We start from the raw sequence: 16,195 nt of genomic DNA, 5'->3' as shown, positions 1-16,195 counted from the left end.
AATTGAGTAGGGTTATGTCTGTTGATGTCAGACCTTCTCCAAGGCTTGGATCGTTTTGGAAGGTTCCTGCTCTATTTTGAAGAAGCTCAGGCCATCCAGGATGGTATTTTCTTCTTCTTTTAGAGCCTTGAGTTGGTGATGGTGCTCTGCTGTTAGCTTCAGGGCCATATTAGTGCTGATTGCAGGATCAAATGGACCTGGTAATACAAAGAAGCATACAATGTTGGTTTCTACATATACGTTGCAATGTACAATTGAGCAAAATTATGTGCTAGTGAAGTTTTAACACGTTCCAAATAAAATAATTTGATTGATTGATTGATACATTTCTTGATCATGCATGAACAGGATAAGTGTGTGTGACCTGAGGTGGTGAACTCTTGCATCGTAGTCAGGATCTTCTCTGTGAGGTCCTCGGAGGAGGATATTAAGCTGCTCTTGAAATTCTGCTTTTGCCCGTTTAGCATGATATCGCTGTCGATTAAAACCTGCTGGAACCAGTCCCACTTGGCGTGCAGTGTACCCCGCAAATCCTGAAGCTGCAAGCACACAACAGTTGCAGAAAATACACAACAAAATAAAAATATATTTGTAAATTCAGACATGTTGGACATCATTACACTATGCAAGTGTACCAAATAAAGTGTATGGGTGAATATTAAATAACATGCATGTTTAATGAACTCAATGAACAACTGTTGCATCACTCAAACACTTACATTTTGTTCCACAGGGAAACCATATTTGTCCAGAACAGCAAACTGTTCATTGATCAGAACAATGTCAGCCTCAGTCTTGACTAAACTGCCTTGAAGAGACTCCAGAAGATGAAGGCTCTCACTCAGCTCCACAAGTGTCATATTGGGTTGACTCAACCTGAAACACACAAACGCGCGGACAAAAAACCTCCTTACATCTATTTTCCTTTAACCTTTGTTATCAAACACTGATTTTGTTACTTAATGGGACGACCCACCTTTTGGCATTGTTATTCATTGAGGCGTGCAGTTCCTTGAGGTGGTTGCCTGCGATGCGCACAAGGAGCTGCATGAACTTAGATTGCCAGCGACTGCAGTGCTGCACCAACGAAGTCTTAAGTGGCGAACAGTCCAGCACAATGAATTGGAAGTTGGTCACTGTCTCTTCCTGCTGGATACTTGTTTCTATTTCTGTGTACCTGAGTAAAAAGAGATTCATTAGAATATTTTTCTGTGTCTGGATGAATAAAAGTGTGACTAGGGGCAGTACCTGTGTATATCTGCATCAAAAGAAGCAACCGGTTGATTGAGTTTTTGGTAACGGTTTATGTAAGAGTCCTTGTTGGTCTCCCAGATATCCCTGTATTTGTCCCAGGTGGTCAAATACTCCTTCAGGCGGCTGGCGGTGGCTGACATGCCTGCACCAACTGCAGCATGTATGTCTTTTATCTCCTCATCATTTCCTAAACCATCAAGAGATCAGGGGAGTTGGCAACACTTACGTAGCGTAAGAGGAAAGTATTTAATTTGCCACAAACCAATATTGACGTGAATAGGATTCTCTGGGGAGTGTTCGCAGGAGAGGAGCTCAGGCAGTCGCTTGAATTTGGAGATTGTGTTGATGATCTGAGGCAGAATGTCCAATATTTGTGCAAGGTCTCGGAGAGATGGGGAGAACTCAACCTGTCACATTTTCCAAGGTAAAAAAAAATTAGTGCCAATATGGATCAGCTTTATTGAAATTTGCTAGAATAGTTGCTGGTACCCTAAGAACGGCCTTGGGATCCGGCTGGCGCAGTGACACAAGCACTCTAAACAAAGGAGTGGGTGATGATTTGCGGTCTCCGTTAATGGCCTGTGCTAATTTCTGCATGGAGCGCTTCACATTGCTGCGTAGGGCTTCCTCTAGCATATGGTCCACCTTCTCAGTGTATGTGACCCAGTGTTCCTCCACCTTTTTGTTGGTTGGTTGAAGTTTATTTCAAACATGAATACAGTTTAAAAATCATACATCACATATTTTTCATTTCTCTTTACAGCAGCCCAAAAAGGAGTAGGAAGAAGCAAAGTTTATTTAATACTAACCCCTTTCATAGCAATTATTAACACATATGTTTACTTCTTTTTACAATTTGTAGCACACTTTACATCAATTCATTCTAATTACAGTCCTCTTAATTAAAAAGTTAAGTCAGTTATGATTCACTTAATGAGATTAATAAAATATAGTATTTTCAAAAAGGTCAAGACCATCCATCCATCCATCTTCTTCCGCTTATTCGAGGTCGGGTCGCGGGGGTAGCAGCCTATCCAGGGAAGCCAGACTTCCCTCTCCCCAGCCACTTCGTCCAGCTTCTCCCGGGGAATCCCGAGGTGTTCCCAGGCCAGCCAGAAGACATAGTCTTCCCAACGTGTCCTGGGTCTTCCCCGTGGCCTCCTACCAGTCGGACGTACCCGAAACACCTCCCTAGGGAGGCGTTCGGGTGGCATCCTGACCAGATGCCCGAACCACCTCATCTGGCTCCTTTCGATGTGGAGGAGCAGCGACTTTACTTTGAGCTCCCCCTGGATGACAGAGCTTCTCACCCTACAGTATCTCTAAGGAAGAGCCCCGCCACCCCGGCGGAGGAAGCTCATTTCGGCCGCTTGTACCCGTGATCTTGTCCTTTCGGTCATAACCCAAAGCTCATGACCATAGGTGAGGATGGGAACGTAGATCGACCGGTAAATTGAGAGCTTTGCCTTCCAGCTCAGCTCCTTCTTCACCACAACGGATCGATACAGCGTCCGCATTACTGAAGACGCCGCACCGATCTGCCTGTCGATCTCACAATCCACTCTTCCCTCACTCGTGAACAAGACTCCGAGGTACTTGAACTCCTCCACTTGGGGCAAGATCTCCTCCCCAACCCGGAGATGGCACTCCACCCTTTTCCGGGTGAGAACCATGGACTCTGACTTGGAGGTGCTGCTTCCCATCCCAGTCGCTTCACACTCGGCTGCGAACCGATCCAGTGAGAGCTGAAGATTGTGGCCAGATGAAGCCATCAGAGCCACATCATCTGCAAAAAGCAGAGACCTAATCCTGCAGCCACCAAACCAGATACCCTCAACACCCTGACTGCGCCTAGAAATTCTGTCCATAAAAGTTATGAACACAATCTGTGACAAAGGGCAGCCTTGTCGGAGTCCAAACCTCACTGGAAACGGGTCCGACTTACTGCCGGCAATGCGGACCAAGCTCTGACACTGATTATACAGGGAGCGGACCGCCACAATCAGACAGTCCGTTACCCCATACTCTCTGAGCACTCCCCACGGTCGAATGCCTTCTCCAAGTCCACAAAGCACAGGTAGACTGGTTGGGCAAACTCCCATGCACCCTCAAGGACCCTGCCGAGAGTATAGAGCTGGTCCAAAGTTCCACGACCAGGACGAAAACCACACTGTTCCTCCTGAATCCAAGGTTTGACTATCCGGCGTAGCCTCCTCTCCAGTACACCTGAATAGACCTTACCGGGAAGGCTGAGGAGTGTGATCCCACGATAGTTGGAACACACCCTCCGGTTCCCCTTCTTAAAGAGAGGAACCACCACCCCGATCTGCCAATCCAGAGGTACCGCCCCCGATGTCCACGCAATGTTGCAGAGTCTTGTCAATAAAGACAGCCTCACAGCATCCAGAGCCTTAAGGAACTCCAGGCGGATCTCATCCACCCCCGGGGCCTTGCCACCAAGGAGCTTTTTAACTACCTCGGCAACCTCAGCCCCAGAAATAGGAGAACCCACCACAGATACCCCAGGCACTGCTTCCTCATAGGAAGACGTGTTGGTAGGATTGAGGAGGTTTTCGAAGTATTGCCTCCACCAATCCACAACATCTGCAGTCGAGGTCAGCAGAATACCGTTCCCACCATACACGGTGTTGACATTGCACGGCTCCCCTTCCTGAGGCGGCGGATGGTGGTCCAGAATCACTTCGAAGCCGTCTGGAAGTCGTTTTCCATGGCTTCCCCGAACTCCTCCCATGTCCCAGTTTTTGCCTCCGCGACCGCTGAAGCCGCACACCGCTTGGCCTGTCGGTACCTGTCTGCTGCCTCCAGAGTCCTATGAGCCAAAAGAACCCGATAGGACTCTTTCTTCAGTTTGACGGCATCCCTCTAGGATTACTGCCACGACTGGCACCAACCACCTTGCGGCCACAGCTCCAATCGGCCACCTCAACAATAGAGGTACGGAACATCGTCCACTCGGACTAAATTTCCAGCGCCTCCCTCGTGACATGTTCAAAGTTCTTCCGGATGTGGGAATTTAAACTCTCTCGAACAGGAAGACTCTGCTAGGCGTTCCCAGCAGACCCTCACAATGCGTTTGGGCCTGCCAGGTCTGTCCGGCATCCTCCCCCACCATCGAAGCCAACTCACCACCAGATGGTGATCGGTAGAAAGTTCTGCCCCTCTCTTCATTGTAAATGCGGCCGAGGGTGTCCTGGTGCCAAGTGCACATATGGACACCCTTATGTTGAACATGGTGTTTGTTATGGAGAATCTGTGACAAGCACAAAAATCCAATAACAAAACACCACTCTGGTTCAAATCCGGGCGGCCATTCTTCCCAATCACACCTCTCCAGGTTTCACTGTCGTTGCCAACATGAGCGTTGAAGTTCCCCAGTAGAACGAGGGAATCACCTGTGGGAGCACTCTCCAGTACTCCCTCGATTGAATCCACAAAGGGTGGGTATTCTGAGCTTCCGCTTGGCGCTTAAGCGCAAACAACAGTCGGGACCCGTCCCCCCCACCCGAAGGCGGAGGGAAGCTACCCTCTCGTCCACTGGGTTGAACTCCAACGTGCAGGCTTTGAGCCGAGGGGCAACAAGAATTGCCACCTCAGCCCGTCGCCTCTCACTGCTGGCAACGCCAGAGTGGAAGAGAGTCCAGCCCCTCTCGAGAGAACTGGTTCCAGAGCCCTTGCTGTGCGTCGAAGTGAGTCCGACTATATCTAGCCAGAACTTCTCCACCTCGCGCACTAGCTCAGGCTCTTTCCCCCCCAGCGAGGTGACGTTCCACGTCCCAAGAGCTAGCTTATGCAGCCGAGGATCGAACCGCCAAGTGCCCTGCCTTCGGCTGCCACCCAGCTCACATTGCACCCGAGCTCTATGGCCCCTGCTAAGTTCAAGACCTTTCTTAGAATTATTCTTTTTTTGTACTTCGTAAACACTTGCACTGGTTTGTATGTTCTCTTTATCCAACAATATGTTATTCTTTGACCTTTTTTGTATCATGGTTAGTGAGTGAAGAGTACTTTGTAGTTATTTCCCCACATTTCTACAAATAACTTAAATATGGTAACAAATTAAACAGCATTTCTACACATCACAGTGCTTGGTGATGGCTGATATTGCCCTTTTTTTCCATGACAACCCCCCCCCCCCGAATACAAAATATACTATATGCATACATCGATCAATGCTGAAGTACCTCAGGACCATCTTTAGAGAAGGTGTTGTGGATGTAAGTCATTATGTCAACAATGTGCTGGAGAGCAGAACGCAGTTCTTCTTGCTGACGCTGTCTGTGAGTCCGCTGATCAGTCTCAAACTCCCAGTTCCTGACAAGGATACGAATGATTTTCTTGGTGTTTTGGTACATCTGCAATACATTTTGTTGTGTGATGATCTCACACCTGTACAAAGTCTTCCCATCAAGCCTCACTAGCAGTGTTTCACTGATCTGACGACAGAGTTTAGCTATGGCCAGATTAGACGCTTTGAAGCCATCGACTATCACCTGGACCTATAGTGGATACATTGAGGAGACTGCTATCAAAGATCTCAGCAAGGATTTTAAAAACCTTTTCTGGAATATTACTTGTTCCACCTTGAATCAAAATTAAACATACAATAATGAGAAATACTTTTTAAAATAATTATAACCTTGGAAACCTGCATGAGGCAGTCCTTGACAAACGTGTTGGAAGATATTTTAAACATCCAGAAGAGTTTGGTAAAACCCGGCTGAATCTTCTTGTCCAGCATATGAATTTTCTTGGAAAACAGACCCAGCTCAATAGGAGTAAGCATTCCAATGATCCTGACACACACAAGACAGCCATTGAGTATTTGTAGTGTCTGCATTGTCAACCATTTAGTCCAGATTTGTGTCTACTGACCTGTTATAGTCCCGGGCGAGGTGCAGTGCTCTCTCCCTAAGGCATCGGAGATCTTCCCGATCCTGGTAAATCTCAGATACAAATCCTGGGATCTCAAAACTTTGCTGACTCCAGGACTTGATTTCCGCAAACAGATTCAACAAGTTGCTGAGGGGGAAAAACACAAACAAGAATGGGACTCATCAGAGCACAGTGGAAAACAGCAATAAATAGTATTTAGAATGCTCACTTGTCAAAGTTGACCTCAATCCTGCTGTCCTTGCTATGCAGCAGGAGTGGCCGCTCCAACTTCTTGACATACTGCAGCTCCAAGCCTTGGCGCCACTCAGCAAACCTCTGCGTCACCATGTCGTCCAGAGTGCGAATGCTTTGATTGTAGTTAACCAAAACCTGCCTGCAGCTGTGTGACTCAGGCATGATGGGGATCTTCTTCAGCATCTGATGTGGAAGAGCAGAGAGAATTCATCAATATAGAATGGTTAAAGTCATTTGTTGTGTACAGCAGACAGACTCACTTCCATTTGGCTTTCTAAATGGAATTTGAGGGCCCTCGCTCTGTGGGCCTGGCCTGCCAAATGTGGCATATAGTCAGGGATGGACAGTGTCTCTGGAGAAATATGTTTGGTGAGCCTATTGTTCTCCTTCTTGAAGATGGTGTATATTTCTTCCACCATCTCATCTATTTTGCTCCCAATAGACTATGACAAGGCAGAATTAGGTTAGCAGTTGAGTGAAGCATTTACTGATCACATATCACTAAAACCATCTCCAGAAAGATCAAGACCACTGAAGATGGTTGTAATAGTGCAAAAAAAAACACCTTCCGGGCAGAGATGGGCTTGAAAATGTCCACCAGCCGAAGTCCTTCCTCCAATGAGTTGACAGTCTTGAACACAGAAGTGATCAGGTTCTGCAGCATTATATCAAGATCTTTGAGAAATGCACGGAACCTATAAAATGTATTTCATGTTATTATTGTAATTGCATCATGCTTTCTATCTTATTTTGCCAAATTTTACAATTAAAATACAGTACATCAGGAAAATATTCACAGCGCTTCACTTTTTCCACATTTTGTTATGTTATTTATTTTTGTCCTCAAAATAATACACACATTATGACAATGTGAAAAAAAACGTTTTAAGATTTTGCAAACTTAGAAAACAAAACAACAACTAAGAAATCACATGTACATAAGTATTCACAGCCTTTGCCATGAAGCTCAAAAGTGAGCTCAGGTGCATCCTGTTTCAACTGATCATCCTTGAGATAATTGGAGTCCATCTGTGGTAAATTCAGTTGATTGGGCATGATCTGCAAAGGCACACACTTCTCTATATATACCGTATTGTTCGGATTATAAGTCGCTCCGGAGTATAAGTCGCACCGGCCAAAAATGCATAATAAAGAAGGAAAAAAAACATATATACTGTAAGTCGCACTAGAGTATAAGTCACATTTTAGGGGGAAATTTATTTGATAAAATCCAACACCAAGAATAGACATTTGAAAGGCAATTTTCAAGCCCCCATTTGTGAATTCGTTCCTCGAGCTGTAGCCACCTAGCTTTTAGCCCGCGATTAGCTTTTTTAGTTTTCTTCATTTCAGTAAGAGTAGCCTCCACTTTTCGCCAGTCCCTTACAAGTTTCTCGCTTACTCCAAACTTTCTTTCTGCTGCTCAATTGCCGTTTTCTGCTGCATATTTCAATACTTCCAGCTTGTAACCTGCAGTATATGATTTCCTTTTCCGTGCCATTTTTGTTCAGCCCTTCTCAGATTTCATAAGTTACCGGCAATGTTGAAATGATCAATTTTCATTGTTACGGAAGTAGTAGCAGGTAGCATCTTTTTTTTCACAATGCACTTCTGCCATGACCCGCCCCCGCCAAATTTTTATTGGTTGACATGTGTGTGTGACGATTGCTGATATACGCCTAGTCTCTTACGTGAATGAGATAAATAATATTATTTGATATTTTATGGTAATGTATTAATAATTTCACACAAGTGGCTCCAGAGTATAAGTCGCACCTCCGGGCAAACTATGAAAAAAACTGTGATTTATAATCCAAAAAATACGATAATTTCCCACATTGGACAGTGCATGGCAAAGCACAAAGCAAGCATGAAGTCGAAAGAACTGTCTGTAGACCTCTCAGACAGGATTGTCTCGAGACACAAATCTGGGGAAGGGTACAGAAAAATATCGGCAGCCTTGAGTAAAGCTGGGCGATATGTCAAAAAAATGGTGATGTATGATGTTGTAATTGTATGCATGTTCGAAATAAACTCAAACCATAAACATTTCTCAACCGATTCAAAGAATTCCAACACCAACCAATTCAGCTCATTCAGGACATTCAAGCTACTTATCATTTTCAAAAAATTCCCGCTTTTCTCTGAAACTTCCAGGAAATTTCCATTGAAATGAAAGGGACATTTTTCAAAGTTCTACATTTCCTACACTTCTCGACCGGATCAAACCATTCCAACACCAACCAATTCAACTCGTTCAGCGCATTCAAGCTATTTATCATTTTCCCAAAAATTCCCGCTTTTCCTGAAGTTCCAGAATTTCCAGGAAATTCCCATTGAAATGAATAGGACATTTTTCAAAGTTCTACAATTCCTACATTCCTTGACCAATTCAATTAGTTCTAACACCAACCTGTTCACTGATTCAAACCATTCCAATATAAACACATTCCACTCGTCTGGGAAATTTAGACTAACACTTTCCCAAGTTTCTAACCAAATTCCGGTGGTTTTCCTGGATTTTCTGGAACTCTGTAACACTAATTATCAAATATACTAACACATTTGAATTGAATTGAATTCTCTTTATTGTCATTGTACCAGTACAACGAAATTTGCAGTACAAACCCATGAAGTGCAGAAATAATTTAACATTCAAAGCATAAAAAATAATAGGCTGGATCTTTAAAAGACACATTTAACACAACAAGCTTACGCCCACAACCACCTGTATAGCGCTGCATCACCAGCCCTGAAAGCAATGTTTCTCTCCCTGAGCAGGCACTGCACTTCTTTTGTCATCCATGGCTTCCTGTTCGGCTAGACCCGGATGCGCTTTTCCTCTGTGACATTGTCTGTGCAGTTTTTTTATATAGTCCAGGACAGATGTTGTGTATTGTTCCAGATCAAATAACCGATTAAAATAATTCCTATTCAGCTCATTGAAGACATTCATGCTATTTATCACCTTCATAAAATTCCCACTTTTCCTGAAATTGACAAATTACCAGGATAAGAGCATTTAAATTAATGGAACGTTTTTCAAAGCTCCACAATTCCCACATTTCTTAACCGATTCAAACGATTGCAACGACGACCAATTCAGCTTATTCAGGACAGTCATGCTATGTATCATTTTTCAAAAATCCCAAAATTCTCAAACTACCAGGAAATTGCCATTAAAATGAATGGGATATTTTTCCAAGTTCTACAATTCCCACATTTCTTGACCGATTCAATGAGTTCTAACACCAATCCGTTCAGCTCATGAATTTGATTACAGGGTGCCATCTCGGAAGTGTGGAAACTGTTCTAATAATAGTGAAATGAAGTGAAGTGAATTATATTTATATAGTGCTTTTTCTCTAGTGACTCAAAGCGCTTTACATAGTGAAATCAAATATCTAAGTTACATTTAAACCAGTGTGGGTGGCACTGGGAGCAGGTGGGTAAAGTGTCTTGCCCAAGGACACAACGGCAGTGACTAGGATGGCGGAAGCGGGATCGAACCTGCAACCCTCAAGTTGCTGGCACGGCCACTCTACCAACCAACCTATACCGCCCATGTGCACGCTAACGATTTATGCTAGTATTTTAGTTAATTTTGTATGTTTAACCTAATAAACATAAATTGGCCCTAGTGTGTGAATGTGAGTGTGAATGTTGTCTGTCTATCTGTGTTGGCCTTGCGATTAGGTGGCAACTTGTCCAGGGTGTACCCCGCCTTCCGCCCAAATGCAGCTGAGTAGGCTCCAGCACCCCCCGCGACCCTGAAATGGATGGATGGATGGATGGACATAGATTGTGTTGCTTGGTACCATCAAAGAAGTATGCTAGCTGTTCCCCTGTTACATGCTAATGTTAGCATGCTAACTTTCTATACTAGCATTTTAGCTAATTTTGTACTTTTAAAAAAAATTCTATTAATCATTGATTCAGTTATTTGGCGCCATCTTAAAAGTATGCCAGTCCTTCATCTGGTAGCCTGCTAATTTTAGCATGTTAACGTTAGCATGCTTATGTTTTATGCTAGCATTTCAGCACATTTTTTTACGTTTTAACCTAAAATCTTGATTTTGTTACTTGGTGCCAGCTTAAAAGTATGCTAGCTATTCCCCTGTTGACATGTTAATGTTAGCATCCTAACGTTTTATGCAAGCATTTTAGCTAGTTTCGTACTTTTTAACCTGATAAACATGTATTTTGTTATGTGCTGCCATCTTAGAAGTATGTTAGCTTATTCCACTGCTATTGTTAGCAGTAAATGTTAGCATGCTAGCATTTTTGTTAGTTAGTTTTAGTTAGTTACATTTTAACCTAATAATGACAGATTTCGTTACTTAGCGCTCATTTTAGAAGTATGCTAGCCGTTCCCCTGTTGCAACTTTTTATGCCAGCATTTTAGCTGCTGGGATATATACATTATGTTACTTTGGAACCTCTTGGGGTGTGCTAAGTCTTCTAGCTATACCAACAGTTAGCATTTTAAGATTGATAATACATTTCAGTATAGCTTCTGTTCCTCACCTCTAAAACCATTTTTAACCTTTAAACTATTTTAACCTCCTCTCTGAGCTGCCACCTTATTGTGGTAGAGGAGTTTCCATGTCCCAATTACCCTAAGAGCTATGTTGTCTGGGAGCTTCTATACCCTCTGGTAGGGTCTCCCAAGACAAACAGGTCCTAGGTAAGGGACCAGACAAAGAGCAGCTCGAAGACCTTTATGAAAAAGATAAGACAAAGACCAAGATTTTCCTCACCCAGACGCGGGTCACCTGGCCCGTTCTGGAGCCAGGCCCATAGGTGGGGATCGATGGTGGATACCTGATGGCCTGGCCTGTCCCTATGGGGCACCGCCCGAAGAGGCAATTTTGGTCCCCTCCTCCAATGGGCTGAAATGGAGCAGCTGGTACATAACTGCACCTGTTGCCTTCTGAGCGTGAAAACAAGTCAACCTGCTGGTTGTGCATGACTTGCACTCCAAGTTAAGCTCCACCAAAACGCCCAACATTACTGACCGCCTAAACAGGCTTTTTGGTTGCTGGGGCTTACACAGGGCCATCACAACGTACAATGGACGTACAACTCTGCAAACTCAGCCGAGTTATCAGAGTTCCTAGCAAGGCACTTTAACAAGTACATTAGAATGGCTGTGTATTATCCTGAGAACAATATGGGGTGGAAAGTCTGAATGAAACCCTGTTCGACCATTCTGGCATCCAAATACCACCACTATGGAGTCGTCAGTTCTGCTAATGATTGTAAGAGAACTGAGGCAACCACTTGACTCCTTGAGGGCTGGACCCACCGCGGCGTAGATGTAGCCAACTCCACAGTGGGCCGGAACTTGGTTTGAGGACTGGACCCACCGCGGCGTAGATGTAGCCAGCTCCACAGTGGGCCGGAGCTTGGATAGAGGGCTCACATGCCAGAGGAAGGGCGGATCTGGTGTTTCAGACAGAGTTCAGCTGTGCTATTTGTGGGTGGGGTCATCCTCACCCCCGAAATAACTTGACAACCTACTGGTTGGAGCCATACATGGCGAATCAGCAATTTGGCTCCACAACTTACCAATTGGGAGATGAGACCCGGTGGCAATTTCCTGAACTGGGATACAGCTGTAGTAGGCTGTGCTCCAAGTCCGGCAGTTTTCTAGTGGCCAGTTGGGCCAAGGGTGTGCCCCACGGGTGGCAACATGCCATAGCCAGGGGGCCCTCAGCGAGCAAATGGCCCCCCTGGTCTGGCATGGGGACTATGTTATTGGATGTGGGGTTTTGGTAGTATATTCCTTTGGGGGATTCAAGTGTGATGTTCATAACATGTATGTATGGGTTCTGGTAATGTCTTACTGTCCTATTAAGGTTTGGCTGTCAAGTGGGACAGTTGCCGTAATATGTAGCAGTTGAATAAAGGGTTTTGACAAAACAAGTCTCGTTGTGCTGCACATATATAACAATTGTGGACACACCTGTTGAACTCAATGTGCCATGTAGTGTTCTCCACCTCCAGGATGCGTTGGTCAACAGAGCGCAGGGTTTCGAGGCCGTGCTGGAACTTGGCCTCGATCTTAACAAGGGAGAGAGTGAGCTCGGGGCCCTGATAGCCACTGAAGCACGGCAGCGGTCTCTGGGTGCCGTCATCCCAGCGGGCAAACTGCTGTTGTGTGTCACACACCTAGAATGAAAACCAAACATCATCTCTGGCACTGTGCACAACATACAATTGGTACTATCCTGTTTCAGATGGGTCAAATGTGTGCACCTCAATCAAGTCTTTAAACCTCTGAATGCAGGCATCAACTGGGACGAAAATGTTTGTTTGGTCCAGGAGCCAGCCTTTTTTAGATTGTCTGAAAGAAAAAAAAGGGGAGTATATGCAACAATTCCATCTGAGCGCAAAGCATCTGTCATACATTGCCAAATAGTATGGATTTCTTTCTCTTACTCGTGGTGCACCTCGACAGCGCGTGTGTAGATGCTCTTCCAGGTCTCGCAGCACTGGATGCAGTCAATTAGGTCTTGCTTGCTGGAGGTTACAAAGCCCTCAAAGATCCTGTCCAGAGAGATAGTCTTGATGCACAGGCGGATGATCTCGTAACTTGTCTGCAAGCCAGCAGCAAATTAGAAGTTTTAATATACATAATATACATTATTTCTGTTATTTTATGAAGCTGAAACTGGTCTCTTCCTAAAGCTTATTTCCTTTAACCTACTTGTGAACTTCTACAGAGCCCCAAATGAGAGCATTATATGTCTCAATGCCCGGATTTTACACGGGTACAGTAAGAACAGCACAGAGGTCCTGTGATGCCTTCTAATAGACCAGTATGCTATACCTATATGCTGGATGAGTCCAAAGGAGGGCTAGAAGAACAGCGGCAGATTCTTCCTATCCAATAAATTTGTAGCAATTGAGCAGCCGTGACAGCTGTGACATTATGTACACTTAACATGTACAGTATGTTCTTGCTTTTTACATCAATGACGTTGAAGTCACGGCTGTATTTCAGTCCTAAAAACACTAGTTTTAACTTGATGTCCATGAATGCACCTTCGCATGAGTGTGGAAATTGGAACTGAGCACTGCTGTTGACGTGAAGAAGAGTGTCAGTCTCTGTATCCTACTGTACGACGCTACAACAACAATGTGCTACATTTCACTGTTGATAGCAGCACCGGTGTTGTAACATTTTAATATAAATGTTTTATTTAATTAGTCAGATTACCCGTTGAAAACAGTAACGGCATGAGTAACCACATTTTTTTAAACCTAATTATGTGGATGTTGGTCTACTATGTTTTCCATTGGACCATTTTTGTGTAGAGATGGTGTGCCAAGATGCATTGTGCATGTGGAGATATTCTACCTGTGCATGGTTGCGTAGGTTTAATTCACATATTCTGGCTTCTTTTCATAGCCCATCCCAATGTATAACTCTACCTTAATGAAGAGGCCTGTGATCCGCTCATTGGTGTTGTAATGGGTGGAGTTGATCCAGATGATACGAATGAGACTGACAATGTGCTTCAGCTTGAGAGCAAGTTCACTTATTTTAACTTGAGCCAGTTCTTTACAGGGGTCCACCAATAAGGACAGGAATCGCACATTGGACTGCGCCTCCATGGATGAATCCTGTGTGGGCAACACAACAAAGGAACAATGATAATGAGTACTACTGTTAACAGGCGTTATGTTTTACATTTCCATTATTTTACTGTATGTAAGAGGGTTGGGGACAGACCAAGGAAGTACCAAGGTCATTTTTTGACATTTTCCATAATTTTCTCGTTAAATAAAAGCTGCCTTCACCTGCATTTCCTCAACGAGTTTGCAGAAGCGCTTGACATAAAGCGAGTTGGCCAGCTCCAGCATTTGCTGAATGTGCTTGATGCCGGTCTTCTGCAGCTGTTGACTCATGTCCATCAGCTTGCCTGAGTGGCGCTCCCAGTACATTATCTCCTGCAGCGGACCACTGTTGTCGCTCACAGTGGTTTCTTGAACGTTCAACAGCTCCTTGATCTGGTCTGTCCAATGGATCAAGACAGCTAAAATGTGGAGAGTAATTGTAGATACAGCTGTGCTGCAATGAACGTTTATTCAATGTTTAGACAGACTTACATTCCATCCTCTGCACCAGATGACTGTCCTTGCTGCCCTCTTCAGCGCTGTCAACCAGGCCTTCCATTGGAATGTACAACACTGTCTTACCCTCCTTCTCACAAACAGTCTCTGTTCAAACATGACATGGAAAAAATTACACACTCCTAATTATGCAGTAATAACAAATCAAGCTCAGGGCACCCCCCACCTGTGAGGATGGCCAGGTAATTGTGCATGCCGTTGATGTAGTTGTCTTTGATGCCCTTCTCCCAGTCACTGCTGATGTCGATGTCGTCTGTATGTAAGCTGGTCAGGAAGTGAAGCAGGCTCTCAGTGGGGTCGCCCTGCACATTCCCATATTCTACCTCTAAGTAGAAGCTCTCCGCAGTGATAATGGCTTCTGGCTCACGCATAAAATAGAACAGCTCTTCCACCACCTGACATGGAAGTTCATTACTTGGAGGGCGAAGTCAACCATGTTGTCTGGTGCATGTTAAGATAAAAGCACAGGCTCTACCAAGTGGGGAAGTTGGTAAGTTTAAGCAATTCTTTGACTCAGACCTTGTATCCTGGTGATAGTTACCAATCAAAGCGGAGGAAATACACAGTACCTGTGATGGAAGGGAATAGTCCACCTTTAGTGTCATGTCTGTGTCCAAGTAGACCACCAAAGTGGAGATCGATGTGTCCTCAATGAATTGATCTAGAACCTTCTCATGGTCTTCCAGCCACATCTCTTGGGTGATATCGGAAATGTCGACACAACGGATGAACTTCTGTGAGTGTGAAAGGCAGCAAAAAAAGATATATGTGAGGGTTTTGTTTGGAAGCAGATATGAAAAATAGCAACATTTTACCCGACGAATGATCTTGAGGGATTCTTGGTAGTCAATAATGATGTCTTCTTCAGTCTTTTCTTCTGCCTTATTGTCTGTATGGTCCTCCGATGTTTCATTTTTGTTTTCATCATCGTCGTCAATGGGGTCATCTATGTTGTCATCATTGGTGTCCTCAGTGATGAGGTCTTCACTCTTGTCGTTAGTGTTAGTGTCTTCCTTATCCTCTGTGGTAACTAAGGTAGTCAGAAGACAACACACAAGGGTAGTATTGTCATTTTGAGGACCTGTTTACACATTTCAGCTGGTCAAGACCAAAAATAAATCATAAAAAAATACTAGGTAAATGGATGGATGGATGGGTCACTTTAATGGAGGTTTGTGTTAACATTGATTGATTTTGATGAGTCTGTCGTGCTCTCTCTGTCTCTCTCCAACTGGTCTCAAATCCACATTAACTGGACCAAAATGACCAGTGTACACACACTCTGAGAGACAATCACCAAATATGACCATAACCAGGCATTGATGAGTGAAATTCATCAAGAAATAAGACTGAAATGTCAGCTCGGAAATGTAAATAAATAGTGAAAGGTAGTTGGGCAGTTGAACAGACTGTACCTGCACTCTTGCTTATTATAGTTTGGTTAAGACGTTAGAAATGCTGCCTTCTTGCAGAACATGCATGAACCATTTTGATGTCATTATCACATTGATATACTCTCTTATGTCAGTAGGTAAATATCTGCCATAGAAACAAATTGTCCTATAAATGAGTGACCCGAAAGAAGTCATGTTATTTTAAATGGCCGTCCAATCGAGGTGTGACTTTATGCATATATGCTTAACATTTTTGG

At 44.1% G+C, this 16,195-nt stretch overlaps 1 protein-coding gene across 1 annotated transcript in view; it reads right to left on the bottom strand.

Moving 5' to 3' along the window:
* Nucleotides 1-16,195, bottom strand: part of dnah2 (dynein, axonemal, heavy chain 2) — a 49,272-nt gene that overhangs the window by 31,388 nt on the left and 1,689 nt on the right. Inside the window, exons 2-24 of the mRNA XM_062065141.1 lie at nucleotides 15,360-15,574; nucleotides 15,114-15,278; nucleotides 14,711-14,939; nucleotides 14,521-14,631; nucleotides 14,212-14,447; nucleotides 13,843-14,034; nucleotides 12,847-13,004; nucleotides 12,664-12,751; nucleotides 12,371-12,576; nucleotides 6,968-7,097; nucleotides 6,663-6,845; nucleotides 6,377-6,585; nucleotides 6,148-6,294; nucleotides 5,912-6,068; nucleotides 5,662-5,771; nucleotides 5,457-5,586; nucleotides 1,744-1,932; nucleotides 1,517-1,661; nucleotides 1,249-1,441; nucleotides 977-1,177; nucleotides 720-876; nucleotides 365-539; nucleotides 34-197 (exon numbers count right to left, since the gene is read on the bottom strand). Of these exons, the coding sequence (XP_061921125.1) occupies nucleotides 34-197; nucleotides 365-539; nucleotides 720-876; nucleotides 977-1,177; nucleotides 1,249-1,441; nucleotides 1,517-1,661; nucleotides 1,744-1,932; nucleotides 5,457-5,586; nucleotides 5,662-5,771; nucleotides 5,912-6,068; nucleotides 6,148-6,294; nucleotides 6,377-6,585; nucleotides 6,663-6,845; nucleotides 6,968-7,097; nucleotides 12,371-12,576; nucleotides 12,664-12,751; nucleotides 12,847-13,004; nucleotides 13,843-14,034; nucleotides 14,212-14,447; nucleotides 14,521-14,631; nucleotides 14,711-14,939; nucleotides 15,114-15,278; nucleotides 15,360-15,574 (3,890 nt within the window). The remainder of the gene's footprint in view (nucleotides 1-33; nucleotides 198-364; nucleotides 540-719; nucleotides 877-976; nucleotides 1,178-1,248; nucleotides 1,442-1,516; nucleotides 1,662-1,743; nucleotides 1,933-5,456; nucleotides 5,587-5,661; nucleotides 5,772-5,911; nucleotides 6,069-6,147; nucleotides 6,295-6,376; nucleotides 6,586-6,662; nucleotides 6,846-6,967; nucleotides 7,098-12,370; nucleotides 12,577-12,663; nucleotides 12,752-12,846; nucleotides 13,005-13,842; nucleotides 14,035-14,211; nucleotides 14,448-14,520; nucleotides 14,632-14,710; nucleotides 14,940-15,113; nucleotides 15,279-15,359; nucleotides 15,575-16,195) is intronic.

The sequence above is a fragment of the Entelurus aequoreus genome, linkage group LG12 (assembly GCF_033978785.1).
Source record: "Entelurus aequoreus isolate RoL-2023_Sb linkage group LG12, RoL_Eaeq_v1.1, whole genome shotgun sequence".
Taxonomy (NCBI): domain Eukaryota; kingdom Metazoa; phylum Chordata; class Actinopteri; order Syngnathiformes; family Syngnathidae; genus Entelurus; species Entelurus aequoreus.
This window is presented reverse-complemented; position numbering and strand designations above follow the sequence as displayed.